The 16,110-nt window shown below is 38.1% G+C and overlaps 1 protein-coding gene across 6 annotated transcripts in view; it reads left to right on the top strand.

Annotated features, from left to right (window-relative positions):
• The window catches only part of LOC145479127 (putative E3 ubiquitin-protein ligase HERC1), a 304,004-nt gene that overhangs the window by 152,813 nt on the left and 135,081 nt on the right, over window positions 1-16,110 (top strand). For all 6 annotated transcript variants that reach the window (XM_081457396.1, XM_081457404.1, XM_081457389.1 and 3 more), the window contains exons 28-32: window positions 4,035-4,278; window positions 5,285-5,693; window positions 6,010-6,264; window positions 14,010-14,249; window positions 16,002-16,085. In XM_081457396.1, coding sequence (XP_081313522.1) covers window positions 4,035-4,278; window positions 5,285-5,693; window positions 6,010-6,264; window positions 14,010-14,249; window positions 16,002-16,085 — 1,232 coding nt within the window. The remainder of the gene's footprint in view (window positions 1-4,034; window positions 4,279-5,284; window positions 5,694-6,009; window positions 6,265-14,009; window positions 14,250-16,001; window positions 16,086-16,110) is intronic.

Genomic DNA, 16,110 nt, shown 5'->3' with positions numbered 1-16,110 from the left:
GATCGCTACGTTGTATAATTATATTTAGGCCGGGATCGTCGATTTGCTGGTCCATTTGGGTTATAAAGGTACAAACACTGACTGAAGAGTTAGCTTACAGCTCTTAAAGAGTTACAAAGATGTCAATGAACACGAAGAGTTGGTAATTTAACTTTACGGAGCGTGCAAATTTCAGAGTGTCAAAACACATTTTACATTCAAATATTAATTACCCCCGAAATACAAGTACTCCACTCCTGCCTACTTCTCCAGATCAATGATTGAAAATAGTTTTAACATAAGAGATATGCAGAGATGTCGGCAAACAATATTTGAAGGTGAGGTAACTTTTTGCTTCGTTATTGTCGACTGACTGTAGTATATGCATGTTCAATTACTGTGTACGAACACAAGCTATGCAAATTTGCATATTCCGTACTAGTGAAATCATGGAAAATCCTTCAACAAGATCGTGAAGATAGGTTCCATATACTTTCAGTTAAATGAATACATTTCTACTTCACTGTTATTTTGAATGAAATGTCCATTTTACGCACGCTAATAATCTGGGAGTCCTTGACTTATTAGTTTGTGTTTTGGTTGACTCACAAGCACATTCTTCTTTCACCACAACAATCTCCGTCGGTAGCTATAGGGTCGAATCTTAATCGTTGTTTCACTTTCCTCATATTATATTTATAAATGCTTGATCCATTCTAAGTTTGTAATTTAGATGTATTTTGTTCCTCAAAGACGAAGCTCAAAGAACAAAACAATTCTGTATTCAGAATGGCCATTGAGAAACATGGCCAGATTACAGGCGGCCTCCGGTGTGCGTGTGTTTTTGAATCTACGGCTGAAAGGCCGTAGATTCTATGTAATCAAGCGTGTCCATTTCAGTGTAACAAAAGAATATTCATACTTAATCAAACTTCAGATGTGTGAAGATCGTTACCCTATTAATGCCTGAATGACTGTCTGTACGATTGAGAGGAACAAAATAAGTGAAGATTAGTCACGATCGATTTGTCGGTAGACTTTCAGTTAGTCAAACCTGCCAATGTTCGTTAGAGGGAGTTGCTTGTCTAAAAAAAGGAGAAAAAAAATGCGAATTTACTAGCAGAAGCACAGCATTACGGAGCATTCTCAATGACTACGATCTCTAACCACTGACCCTACGTCTGACTTTGTAGACTCATTTTCCCATGCTCTTCAAAGTGACATGAATTGGTGAGTAGACAAAGTTTTCTATAACCAGGTACAGCTATCAGCGAATGTGCCAAAACATTGTTCTCGAATGATCTTGCATCATTTTGAATGCTTTCTGAAAGGTTTTGATTGCAAATACGATTGTTACGTGCCTTCAAAGCAGCTATCGAGCAAATAATATGCACATTTGCAAATTGATGTTTATTTCATGTTTTCATACAACCCGGAACTCAACGTAATGTTTGTTTTATTATAGATATTTGTTTCAGCTAAGGCAGGATCGATTTTAAAACGCTCTGCTGACAAAAAACTATCTGAACCAGGTCAATACAAAGATCGTCCACATAAATTCTTCACACGGAAATTCTGGATTCTTTCAATATTAAATACTAACAGATCATGATCAGGAAGGTTTGCTTTACATATATAAACAAGAGTAAGTTCTGTGTTGTCTGTTCACTATCATTTAAGCTTAACTGGATAATATTTCTATACTATCTCAAAGGGATGTCACTGGTTTTATGAAAAGCTTTTATGAAGCTAGAGTTATTGACGTCGCCTTCCTATACGAAAATTGGTGACGCAGCACGTGAAAGTTTCCCGCGTCCACTGCCGTTCCCTTCTTGGCCTTCCCGTCCTTGCATCGTATAAAGGTCCCTAATGTTGCTTGTGATGAAGAGGACATTAATGCCATGGACTCAAATTATAAAACAATATTTTGCAATGTGGAACAGAATCTGCAATCAGGCCGGTTACATCACTGTGCAACTCAAATGGCACAGAAATCATGAATTCACTGTTCGCGGTCATTCATTATTCTCCATTCTTCTCAAGGAAACTCGAATCCCTTTCGAGGGATTATTCAACCCTTTCAAGGGATTATTCAGCCCTTTTGAGAGATTATTCAGCCCTTTTAAGGGATAATTCAACCTTTTCAAGGGATTGTGCAGCCCTTTCGAGGGAGTACGCATCCCTTTTGAAGGATGATGCAGTCAGAGCACAACGCAGTCAATTCCACCGAGATTACCTGAGAGTTCCTCTTAAGGAGATATGACTCTCCTAGTAGAGAACAAACAAAAAGCTTTAGTTGACAAAATAATGACCATGGAAAACACATCTGCAGAAGCTATGCCTGGTCGTTATGTAGCTAGTATTTTTTCTGCAAATACTCGGAGTGAAGGACAATCTTTCCAGTGTTACACTTAAGGCAAGGTACACTGATGTAAGAGTAAATCTTTAATCTTTAATCCAGAAGTGTAGCAGCTCTTGTAAGCTTGTAATTCCCTTCATTGTTAGCAGCTGTTATTGTTTTAGGGCTAGGGGCATTGTTTCTGTTGTTTGTTCTATTGTTCTCTCAAAGGGTAGCAAGCCATTCATGTGAGACCTTACGAGAGCTGCTACATCACCCCTTTAATCAGTATACTTATCAGTTGCTGCATGTGGGAAAAGAGACAGAGAAACATCTACAGTAGATTACCACATGAAGTTTTAAAATCAGTTAAACGCAAAAAAGTAAGAGGCAGAATTCAATATTTCTTGATGAAGAGTGTTACTGTTTCGTCTGTTTTATTCACTGTGGATACCAGTTGTGAACTATGGATTGTCAAGCTTGCTCGTGAAGAAGAGTCTTTTTTACTTGATTTTTTTTAAACAAAATTTGAACAAGAAAAGTGTTGGTCTTCTGGTAGAAATTATAAATGTTATCCAGAATTTTTATCCGAGTTCAGTTTGATAACAAGAATTACCTCTTGTCAGAAAAGTATCTTTTGTTATCTGGAGACGTTGAATTGAACCCAGGTCCTGCAGAGATTCCTAATCTACTTACCTAGGGTCGTGGATTCATGTGCTCACTGAGCACCTATTTTTTTTATAAAATCAACAAATACATAGCTAGTTCACCAGTTCGAAGCCTCAACAATCTTCTTCGTGTCATTGTAGAACGTTTAGACAAGTCTCTATTTCAAAACACAATGCGTTTAATTTATCGTGTAATTTCATCACCTATAGTTTTGTCTGGGACTTGGAGGATTGTTTGCGCTCAAAATAGTCAGATGGCTTCCAGCTTATCCCAAATTCGTGTCTAATTAAGTACCTTGACAATTTCAAGCTTTCCATTAGAGATAGAGAAGAATATACAGGCCATGAAAATCTCTAGGTTTTTACAGTAGCAGCGAACCGAGATCAAAGAAATCCTCAGTGGCTCCCCGGCTTTAGCTTCACACAAATCAGCCCGCTTCTTTGCTCTTTTTCTCGGTTCTGGTAGAGTTTCATTGAGATAGAGGTATTGAATGAAGAGGAATACTCTATTCCATGCATCCTGTATTGCTACAGCCTCCAACAACATATATTCCTTGCATTCTGCAATGATTTTGACACACACTGTCGCATGTTCACATATACATGTATTCTTCTCAGAAACAAAATATTGTTACTCCCGAAGTGACGTCAAAAGCCAACTCGTCCCATTCTCTGCTATTCCTCGGTCGTGAACATGGAAAAGGGCAAATTTACAAACTTTAAAAATTCATAGAAAATTAACAAAAATAGCTACAACAATAATTTTTTCGCCGTGGTGATCAGGAGAAAAAGGAAATTTATATTAGTGAAAAAAAAATTGGGGGGGGGGGGTTAGTGGCACTTTAATGTTTCTGCCCATCCATCCATCTACCTGCCTGCTTGGTTGTAGGTCTAAAATCCTTCCAATAGAAAGACCTGTTCATTCAAAGCAATTAGCCAAAGGAGACCTATTCTTTTAACTTATGAAAGTGCATTCAGTAATAATATAACATTTCTTGTGTCTGTATTACATGCCCTTATGTACATGTGTTAAATGTGATTTGTTTTAGGTGCACGTGAACGTCAGCAACTGCTGGCAGTTTTTGCTTTAAGTAACAAGTACCAACCATCAGATGTTGCTCTGGCTGTTACCTCACAACTTCATATGACCATGTTCAACATGTGCCAGGAAAGCCTGTTGGCCATTCAGCCTAGTCCTTATCACAAAACACAAGTTGACAACACTACACAACTGTCTGTTGTCTTACAAGTTGCCTGTTGGAGACTTCTGCAGATAATCGCAGTAACAGCTGGGTCAGTTTGTTGTCCTTTACTTTATATCTTTTCCTAGACCATCTTTGACAAAGTGACAGCCAAGAGAGCCAGCAAGTTCATGGCATTTATTTACACACAAGTCACTTGTGTGTAGATGGTGAGATCTCCTGGCACATTCTCAAACAATAGAATTACAAACTTTGTTGATTTAAAACTAATGTTTACAAGGCTAAAAAGGTTTAAAATAGTGAAAAAGTGGAAAACCAAACCTTTAAACGTCATGTCATCTTCAGGACAAGTAAAAGCTGTCGGCTACTTGCATAAGTTACACCATGTATATCCGTTAGGTAATTCCTGATGGGAACAGTTTTGCCATGTAACAGTGAATTTGTTTGTTTAAGCTGGTTGCCATTGTTGAATCATTATGTCTTCTAGGATTCTTTTCTTGTGAAAAGATTGGGTTGTGCAGATTATGTGCCAGCTATGAGAATGTAAATGATTCTTGCGTAGGTGACTGGCAGGTTCAAAGTCATTTCATCTGTTTGAATGTTCATCAATTTGCATTCCTTAAGTCATGGTCTTGTGATGTAACTGTCACTCCAAGAGCACTCTCCTTTGCAGACCACAAGTGATCTACTGTATGAGTGTGTTTGTCTGTAATGTTGAAAAGGCTTTGGACTCTTGTTTGCCTAAGGACAAGGATTGATGTAGTTGTCACATACATGTAACCACATGAATAATTTATGTATACTGACATGGAATCTGCAATGTGCATTGTTCATTTACGTTGATATCAATCACGCTTTTAGCGATGATGTGAAAAGTGGGTATCCAAAATGTGCCAAGAGTTTGCTTAAACGAACAATTTTTAAAGCAACTTGTTAAATAAAACAACTTTCTTTCAGAAGTGGGCATCCACAGGACAGCTGGACACCCATCTAGCTAAAATCCTGGTTTCAATTTATTTTTTCCATTTTAGAATGATGCCTTTTGTATCTTTTTTCAAAGCAGTTGTCAATGATTTATACTTTTCTTTTCTCATTAGGATGTTTGCTGATAAGCTGAGTGATCACATCATTCAAAGTGTTATTGATTTGCTGTATGAGCAACTAAAGTTACTGTTGGAGAATGCCAGCAAGTTAATCTTATTGGAAATATCTGAAAATGCTTCCGAGTCTGTCCTTGAGCAAAGACAGGGTGAAAGATCACACAAACATAAACAACACGAAGGAGCACTTTGTTACTTCATGAAATTCCTGCGCAGAGTTGCAGTCAATAAAGCAGCACAGCAGAAGCTTGTCTCCAGAGATTGGCTGGGGTTATTTATGGCTGTTGTTTCATTTCCTAGTGAGAAAAAGGAATTTTCTCACTTCAGTCTGCGGACAAGAATGCTGACTTTTCATTTATTGACGTTTGTTCTTCCAGCATGTGAAGATGACATCTTAATTGGAACAGTGAGTATAATGGTTTCCCATTGGATACAGATTTTCTTACTAGACATCACAGGTCATCACTCCAAATTCAATCTTCATGGATGTACATTGACATATGCATACATGTATTAATAGCACAATCATTTTGTAAAGCCAGCTCAGGACAAAAACTGTGGGTACAGTCTGCTTGTGCAGACAAAAGCTTGCCATCAACTGGGTCCTCTGGTTGAACAATACTATACCATTATGATAATTTATGAATTTCCAAAAAGATAGAAATACATGAATGTATTGTCCTTCTTTATACGTGTCATGCTATCCTCTCTCTTATAATCAGATTACTAAGCAGCTCTTCCAGAACATTGGTGATTACACATGGAACATTCCACCTTTCCCTTATGTACTTCACGATGAAAGCAACTCAGGATTTACAGCAAATGTGGACCAAGTGCCTGTTAATGATGTCATGTTTGATACTGACAAGTTACAAGCCTGCAGTGTGGAGAATGGTGTCACAGTTGTTCACAGTAGTGCAAGGAGAGGGTATGGACTGGCTGGACTTGGCATCAGGTCAGGATGCTATGAATGGAAGGTAGCTACTATAAAAAGTTGTACTGAAATGTGTATATTGGCAGCCTCGATAAATAACTGTAGTTAGACTTGAGGGACCAGGGGTTTCAATAAGTTTTGGCACATGAGGGTAGTTTAGAAAAAGAGGCGGGTAGTTTCTTGGAAGGCCCTCTGGGTCTTCCCAACTAGGGGGGTCCAGGGGCATGCTCCCCCGGCAAATTTTGAAATTCTAGACTCTCGCAGATGCATTTTCCTGCATTTTGAGGCCTATTTTTATGTTGCTTTGTTGTTCCTAGAAGTCAATCAATTAGAAAGACAAGGTTGATAACATGTGGTATTTTAATTCTTTGTATGCAAATTGATTTGTGATTGATACATCATATTTCACCACGAAAAGAAGCATAATATTAAAGTTTAAACACGGAAATGTGTCCCTTTCAATATACTCAACTAACCTTGCAAAGAATCATTCTTCTTTGACCTCTTTTGTTTTGACGCTGGAGTGAAATATGCTAACAAGAAGATCTTTTAGATCTTTCAACCGTGATTTTAAGAGTTAACTGTTTTGGTAGCACTACAGTCGCAATGCAGTGCACATTCCTAAGCAGTCCTTGATGATTCATTGATTACTGTAGACACCACATCACTTGATCAACACAACCTGTATTATTGCACCATCAGTCGTAGCTGTTGTGTAATCTACGATGACGTAATTACTTCCGACACATGTCATAATATGGGATCATGAGTGACCCGAAGGAAAAAAAAAATGAAAAAACAAAAATCGGTTTTGAACCTATTTCCGGCAAATTTGGCACACCGGAAGCTGAGAAAATTACCCTATATCCGGCCATTTTTCCAGCTCTTTTCGTGATATCCCCCCCTTGGGAGAGTTTTTAAAGTTAGGGAATTAGTATGCAAGCCACCGTAATGGTGGTTGCCGTCAGCGAAATGTTTATTTGCTCAAAAGTTGCAGCCAAATCTTTCAGAGATGGAAGTCAGGACATTTGTAAGGATACAGAAAATAATTTGGGACCAGTTGCTGGCTTGTAAGGCTGAAATTATCCAGAAGTAAGCTTTTTTTTAACTTGAATGTAATGAAGGCCACATGGTGAACAAATTGAATAAATTAACGGATCTTCGCACTGTCTCGTTCTGTTTTTCGTTTCGTTCTCATTTGGAGCCCGCCGAGGTCATTTTTTCGTCTAAATTACTAAAGAAAAGTTTGAAAAAGATGTTCCTATTCAATTTTTAGCTCTCAGGCAATAATCCTAGATTTTTTTGACCGAAACGTGGGTGCGTGTTATGTTCGTGTGTTTCAGTTGCTATGGGTGACTGTCACTTCCTTTGTTGACTTAAGCAGTGAAGGGAGGTGACAAAAAAAAAGTAATTATATTTAGTTCTGGCTTTGTTCAATTTCGTTGAAATTTTAATATGATGAAGCTGGATTGTTAAGGAATAGATTTTACTACTGCCGATGTGAGATAGCTATTAATGCTAAAGTGATATATTGCTTCGAAGTCAGGGTTTTGAAGAGATTTTTTTGCAAAGTGTGGGTTCAGTGTGACTTTGTAATCTAAGATTTTTGTTGACCCCAAAGCAAAAATTTCATCGATGATTCAAACGAATACAAATTTATATATGTTCCGAGCTGAATTTCTGGTGAAAAAACATATTTTTGACGAGCGCTGGGTTTTTAATTTTTTTCCCGCAAAAGTGTCGGCCAGGAAAGAGGACGTAATGGTCTTTAAGAACTTTCTTCGGGATATGTATAGGCATGAATGATACGATAATAACACTATTAACAACAGCTTGCTTTCTTAGAAGTCATGATTGAATTTAATTGGTTTTTTCCATGAATATAGGGCTAGCAAAGTTAAGTCTCACAAGTCACATAATTCAAGAACTCCGTTATCCACAGTATCTTTAGTAAGGTTGTTTTTTCCCTACCAATGACATAATCCTTGCACATTCTGACACGTTGTTTGCTTGGCTTGCAAATATTTAATTTTCTCTCCGACCACTAAACTCACTGCGATGAAACAGCCAAAGAATTTGCTTCATTTGCCTTAACCCACAAGAAATACTTGCAAAATTGCAAATAAATTAATGACCGTCACTTCTGCAGAAATAAACTTGCAAAGTAAACACGATCTTATTTGTCAGGTAGCGAAAATGAAAGCTGCAATGCCAGTGCATTCCCTGGCTGACGTAATACCCATTTTTAGTGTTTTTAGCGTATTTATTATTTCCCTTCGAATCCAACGCTTCGATAAAACCAAAAGAAAATATGTTACACACAATAAAGAAAACAAGATCCGTAACATTGTCCATGTATTAATGTTTCAACAGCTTTTGGTGAATAAACATCACAGGTTGTGTGATTCAAAATTTGGCTGAGAGGAAGTTTGGGTCTGGTCACTGACAAAAAAAAAAAATAATAAACCTGGTGTAAACCTAGAACCGTGCTGGACCCATGGCCACACGGATTAAAAAAAAAAAAACCCACGGGTAGAACATGAACCACGTTCGGCCCATGGCTGGGCGGTTAGAGACAATTGCCTTTTGGCAGCTATTATTATTCATGCTTAGTCCCAGTTTCCTCTCAATTTCAGCTGAAGTGCCTGGCACATTTTTTCACTTTGTATTGAAGCGATTGTTCTCGCTCGTTAGGTTACACTTTCCTTCATCTTTCGTGGTCCGAAAGGCTGGGTTAGCACTAGAAAGTTTTTTTCTTGTACCGCTCTTTTTCTTTACTGATAACATAAGACTTATTTTGCCAAATTTCTTGAAGAGAATCCTTAGCTGCGAGGAAATTATTGGTCTTAGTTATTTGTGAATAGCTACCCGCTACCCGGCTATTATTGAAACCCTTGGGGACGTTTGGCAGTAGGCTAAGTTTAGACAAGCAGCAATGTTTCAGAGCTGCCAACAGCTGCAGACAGTTGTTTTGACCTTGTTGAGATGATGCGCACAGCATGAGTGCTCCAGGAAATATTGTGATCTTTGTGGGATCATGCTAAGTTATGGTCAGTCAGTATATTTCAATCACTACACTAGAGGAATTCCCTCTCGTAGTGTGTGTGTTTTTTTTTTACTTTGTTAATAAATGAATTGAAGGGGTGAGTGCAAAACCATGCTAAGTGACGATTTGAGTGTAAAAATAATTTTTGCGAAAGGGCTTGAATTTTTGCATGTGGTCTTCAATGTAATAGAAAAACGTGGTCCTGTATTTTTCCGGCTGGTTTTTGCTTCATTTATGAAGACGCCGCTAGGAAAACCGAGTGGTTTTTTTGCATATGCAATATCTCGAAAACGAAGCAAAGCTTAGCGGAAAAACTATGGGACATTGCTAAACATCCCTAAACAAAACTGCATGCAAAATTTGGAGTGTTTTCAACAAAGTTCACTTTTGATTAAAATACCTAGCGCCCTTTTCCCGCTGAGACCTTCAAATAAACAAAGCCAGGCCTTTGTTATGATAAACAGAGCCGATGCTTTGTTACAATAGCCAAGCCAAGCCTTTGTTATAAGTCAAAGTCTTGCCTCGGTATATCATAACAAAGGATCGGCCTGCTACGACCGCAAGGACTTTGATTTCAAAGCAGCAAAATGTCAATTTCACGCAACGTATAAGCTCAAAAATGTTGAGTTTAGGCCAAAAAAGGTTTAAATGTTGATTTCACGTTAACGCGTGATGGCAAGGATGTTGGTTTCACCTAGAAACCAGCAAAATGTCGATTTCACGCAGTGCATAAACTCAATGATGTTGATTTCAGGTCTAAATAGGTTAAAATGTTGATTTCATGTTAATGCGTGACGGTAAGGATGTTGGTTTCACCTAGAAACCAACAAAATGTCGATTTTACGCAATGCACAAGCTCAATGACGTTGATTTCAGGTCTAAATAGGTTAAAATGTTGATTTCACGTTAACGTGTGACGGCAAGGATGTTGGTTTCACTTAGACATCAGCAAAATGTCGATTTCACACAGCGTATAAGCTCAATGATGTTGATTTCAGGTCTAAATAGGTTGAAATGTTGATTTCACATTAACGCGTAATGGCAAGGATGTTGGTTTCACCTAGAAACCAACAAAATGTCGATTTTGCAGCGCATAAGCTCAATGATGTTGATTTCAGGTCTAAATAGGTTAAAATGTTGATTTCATGTTAACGCTTGATGGCAAGGATGTTAGTTTCACTTAGAAAACAGCAAAATGCTAATTTCATGCAACGTATAAGCTCAATAATGTTGATTTCACGTGAAAACGCTCTATAAATAGGGCTGACAGATTAACAGATTAACCCTTCTGCGCAACATACGGGTCTCCATACATCTGCATGTCTGCTGATCCCAGAAGCTTAAAACACTACAAATCATGCCGATTTGAAATAAAATCAATGCAACCTGGATCACAGATCTATGTTACATTCGATTGTTACTTGTTGGCCAATATTATGTTCAAACAGTCTAGTTACCAGTTTGAGAAACGTCTGCAGAATGTGATCGAAATACATGCCGGGAAGGGTCTTTACACCTCATGCACGGGGAAACATGGCAGTTGATACAAGACAAATTTTATGTCTAAAACCAGTTCTCGCTTTCCAAACTTTGACGCTAGCAATGCTTGGCAATTGGGCCACGATTCACCAGAGGGTATTTTTCTTGGGCAAGAACTGCTCTTGGACTTTGCTGCCTGGCTCGATCTGACTTCGAATGCCAATAACACGATTATGGTATATCAGCTGCCTTCAAAGTTTCAGAACACATTTTGATTCTTTAAAACGTACTGATGACTTACGGGTTTATCAAGACTTTATGATGCCTCTCAACCACCAGGCAGGCATACAAGGTACTTTAAAACAATGCTTAAGATATTAGTTGACAGAGCTCTAATGCGGCACATCTCGATGTATTTCGTTTGACGCTCGATCAATTCACGTGTTGTGTTCATGTCACAAGAACCGATGTAAATAATCTGTTCCCAGATTTCCGCTCTATATATGCTGTGAGATTTGATGTTGACCTCATACACTATAAACAGTCTGCCTGTTTGCTATTCAATAAATAAACTCCTAAAGACATGGCTAGGGAAAGCCAATTATTTTTGCATACGTTATAACTCGAAAACGAAGCAAAAACCAGTGACAAAAATACAGGGCCGCGTTTTTCTATTACATTGAAGACCACATGCAAAAATTCAAGCCCTGTGGTGAAATTTTTTTTTTCACCCAAATCCTCACTTAGCATGGTTTTGTGCTCACCCCTTCAATTATGGGTACTCACTTCACATAATTACAATATATTTCTGCCTTTTACTTTTTTTTTCTTCTCCGCAAGCAACCAAACAAGCTTTGCTGTTTTATCGAACAGCTTAACTGCTCGTTAAAACGTACCAGCTAGTGATTGACATTCCTTCAGTTGCCATCATTTTTGAGAGAAAGGTGAAAGAATTGTTGATGATCACTTTCGCCCCCAGAGCAAAACTTAGCATTTGATAAGGATCACTATAATCAGAAAACATTAATTAATTTCACCTTTCTGCTTTAAAGGAAGAAATACTTAACTTAAACTCTTAACTTTCAGACACTGGATCTGTTTTGCATGAATATTACCCTTGGTGCGATTTGGTATATTCCTTTGACTCATACACATTCTAATATGTGACCGTGAACGGGAAAACGTACCTTAACGTTTATCCGTTATACAGGCAAAAGCGTTAAGCATCCGTTAGTCATCCGTTAGAAAGTTTTCTTAAAAATGTTAGGGGCGTTAGCCCAACCGTTAGACGTTAGCATCAGGCCGTTAGAACGGAGAGTGCAACCGTTAGCAAGAGACATGTATCCGTTAGCCGTTAGCATCAGACCATTAGACGGGACAGCATAACCGTTAGCAAAAACTCTGTATCCGTTAGCATGGCTAGAGAAGCCGTTAGGATCCGTTAGAATAAACTAGCATACGTTAAACAGGTAACGATTCCATTAGAATGGCATGACACGCGTTGAAGTAGCATGTGGTACGTAGCCTAACACAGTGTGAAACGAGAGCAGCTCTTGGCTTCCATTTAGTTCAAAACAATCATGAGATAGCTATCTTTCGACGAGAAGTTTGGTGTTTATTATATTTTGATGCCCTGATGATTGATAAATACAACTCAAATGAAGTTCAATAAAGCCTTCATACTATAATTATTATACACGATCCAAAACAAAACACGTTTGCCGCTTTCGAAAACAGAAACGACATGTGAAATCATAACAATGATCGGCATTATATGAACTGTTTTATTTATTCGGCAAAGTCCGGTTGTTTCGAGAGCTTGTAATTTGCTACTGTAAGTCGTGGACAAAAGAAAGTTCAAAATACCTTACGAATGCCATAAACGAACAAACCAAACACGGAGAAAACTCAACCAAAATGGCCATTCGATAAATAAAGATGTTCTGCGAGGTAAACACTGATCACGTGTCAAGAACTTGTGCTCGTGTGTCAATGTCACAAAGTGCGGGTTCAAAAATTTGCGTAAAGTTGTTATGAGAAACGGCCATATTCCGGCGGAAAGTTCGATAAATATTTTGATAGACTGTTGTCTGACTCTTAATCAGAAGAAACCAATTTAACTACATGTATGTGACAAAAACAACTTTATCTGATGAAACCAGCGCCAACAAAACGCCCGTTGTTTTGAGACTACCTTCATGACTTCAGAAGGTACCGCTTTTCGCATGCTCTGGCAAGAAAGCGTAATCTTTCGCGAATCCACAGCTGGAGAAAGCAGTCACTTTTAAGAAAACTCTACACAAAGTCATTGCGTAAAAATAAGTACAAGCGACAAATCCAATTGAGTAAAACGATAAAAAATGTTCACCCTGCTCGACTGGCGAGTTAAATTGTTTACACGCCAGTTTAGCGACGTTTCGCGTCCCACACGATAATAAAGGACTCGAATTCTGAGTTTGTCTGTCTCGATGAGGAAGTGATAGTTTATATCACTGAGTTTTGCTTCCAATGCTCACCGTGGAAGTAATTTTTTAAATGTTTGTCCCATCGACGACTGATGAAATAGGCCCTTTGTGATTCGTTTTTTTTAGAAATCATGAGTTTAAGACTGATAATGGATTGGCACGGTTATGAGTTTTTAACATTGGACTGAAAGCTATGCTGTTTGTTCGTTAAAAGTCCTTAGATGTAAACCGTTAGACAACCGTTAAACGTCCTTAGATGTAGGCCGTTAGACAACCGTTAAACGGCTTCAGTCATCCGTTAGAACAAATTGTGCAACCGTTAGAACGTGTTCTTCATCCGTTAGGCATACTTAGTTAGCCGTTAGAATGTTAGGAGAGAGCGTTAGAACACTTTGATCATCCGTTAGGCACAATTAGATAACCGTTAGAACGTTAGGACAAAACGTTAGAATGTTGTGAAGGCCATTAACTATCCGTTAGCTATCCGTCCGTTAGCGACGGTTTAACAGATAAGCATTAAGGTACGTTTTCCCGTTCACGGTCACATATACATGTATTACCATGCAACAGAACAAAGGAAAATATAATGTGTTAAGGGTAAAACTGAACCACTTCATGTAATTTACATGTAATGGTGTTATGGCAATGTGTGATAGTCATTTGGGATTCTAATCTAATACCAGTACCAAGGCTTAAGAAAAAATTATAGCCTAAACATTATGTTTTGAAGCATGCAAGACGTTTTTTAACTTCGTTTCTGAATCAGGTGAAAAAACAATAAAATAAATCCTATTTCAGTTCCATGTAGATAAAGAAAACTGTGGCAATGAGGGAACATGCATTGGAGTTGCTCGTTACCCAGTCCATGATGATAATCATCGTTCAACTACTGACATGTGGTTGTATCGTGCGTACAGTGGAAATCTGTACCATGATGGAGAAACACCTCTTACTCTGTCTGGGTTCACCCAGGGTGACTGCATCTCTTGTGTTCTGGATATGGATGCAAAGACTTTGGCTTTTGGAAAGAATGGCATGGTAAAATAATGGTATTTTTAGGTTTTGTTAGCATAATTACATGTATGGTTAAAAGATATAATATTATTATTATTAGTTCAAAACTGGAGAATTCTTGGTAAGACTCTTTTCTTGTCATTGTGTAGCCTCTTCCAGGTGTTCAGCTTGTGGTTTTCAGTTGTCAGCAAATGTGTTGAGAAATAATTATCCAGGATCGTAGAACAAACGAACACTAAATTGCTGACTGGATATACTCCTTCCACCAAGCGTGCTAACACCTACTCAGGTGATCGACAGGAATTGACTGGAAATTCGGCATTCTTTCTCGAAGTAAAGCTAGGCAGTCTCTGAAGAAAAATTGGATTAAGATAAATATCTCAAATATTATACCCGTGATAAGAAGCAACAGACTGTACTTACAAACAGTTCTCATCAAACAGCCAGGCCCTAATAACACAGTATGAAGTGTCCCCCATAAACATGTGTGAAGCAAGAAAGGTGGAGAGACCGAAAAGAGAACGGCAAATGTACAAAATTAATGTCATGAACCCATTTTACACTGACCGCTGCTATTCTTGGTTTTCATGTGCCATAGTCATATGCTTTCCTTCTGAGGTTTTAGCTTCATCAGATAAAAGACGCTGTAGAGCATCTCCATAGAAAGCTCAGTCTATAAAGTTGAGTGAAACACTTCTCCGAGTAACGCCCAAATGAAAAACAGCAGAGACCTAATTAGTTAGGTTAGTTTAAGCCATATTGGCAACAAACAGGCCAAACAAATGTCTCATCCAGTGGTACTAGAGAGACAAAATCCCGGTCTTGCTTTTTCTTGCTCAGTTCTCGCCACAAAAATAACATGACACTGTATGACGCAAATCGCGCCATAATCTCACTTGGTCAGGCCACAAATTTTCACCCGGCAAGGAATACCGGTACATTTCATCTCAGTTTTTGAATTTCATTCAGTAAGAACTGAATCAGGCAAAGGCCTTTGCATTCAGAAGTAGGCTCTAAGAGCTCTTTGATTTGGCTGATTAGCTAGCATGGGTTACAAAATTGAAAATGGATTCATAGCTGCAGGTGTTTCAGTTGTAGATGTAGTATAAAGCAACCGGTGTCATGACTTTGGTGTTTAAATTAACAAAAATGTTAGGAACAGTAATTATTTCTTCTGTTTTAGAAAGAAAGTTCCCACTTTTCCTATTTTGTTAATATTGTGAGTTCCCCTATTTTCCTATTTTTCTGAACAACCGTGCTGCTGGACACCCTGCAGTCAGAGATCAACCAGTGGAGAGTTTTTGAGATCAAAACTAGCTTTAAATTTAAGAAAAGTCTTAGTCCAAGAATCTAGCCAGTGAAATTGTGTCTCCTGAGTCACCTTTTACTTGTGCTAAAATTCAAGGCCCCACCATGGAAGCTAAGAGGGACAGACAGCTTTGGGAATGAGAATAGTCCCTCTTGTTTACCATGAAATTATAATGTTACCTTTTGATTTATGTGAACCAATCACATGTATAAATGTAGTCAGATTCAAATATATGCCAGACTTCAAATAGATACCAGTACCTCAAAGAAATACAGAGTTTTTTAATTTAAACTTGACCTTAGCTTGTAAGCCCAGTGTTTGAACCAGCAATTGTTCAGGGCCCATCATTTTAAAATTGAGAAGATATGGAATGTTATGCTGCTATAGTTTCATTCACATGCATATAAAATTATTATTAGGTATTTCTTACCATTACTTAAAATAGTTGAGAATTTTTTATGTATTAGGAACCTCAAGTTGCTTTTGAAGGCCTTGATGCTTTAGAACTATACCCATGTGTGCTGTTCTATAGCACCATATTTGGCGAAAAGGTGAGTCTTTTATCTGTTTGATCTA

Source organism: Orbicella franksi, chromosome 1 (genome assembly GCF_964199315.1).
Source record: "Orbicella franksi chromosome 1, jaOrbFran1.1, whole genome shotgun sequence".
NCBI classification, from domain to species: Eukaryota; Metazoa; Cnidaria; class Anthozoa; order Scleractinia; family Merulinidae; genus Orbicella; species Orbicella franksi.
Note: the sequence above shows the minus strand (reverse complement) of the source record. Positions and strands in the feature narration are given on the sequence as shown.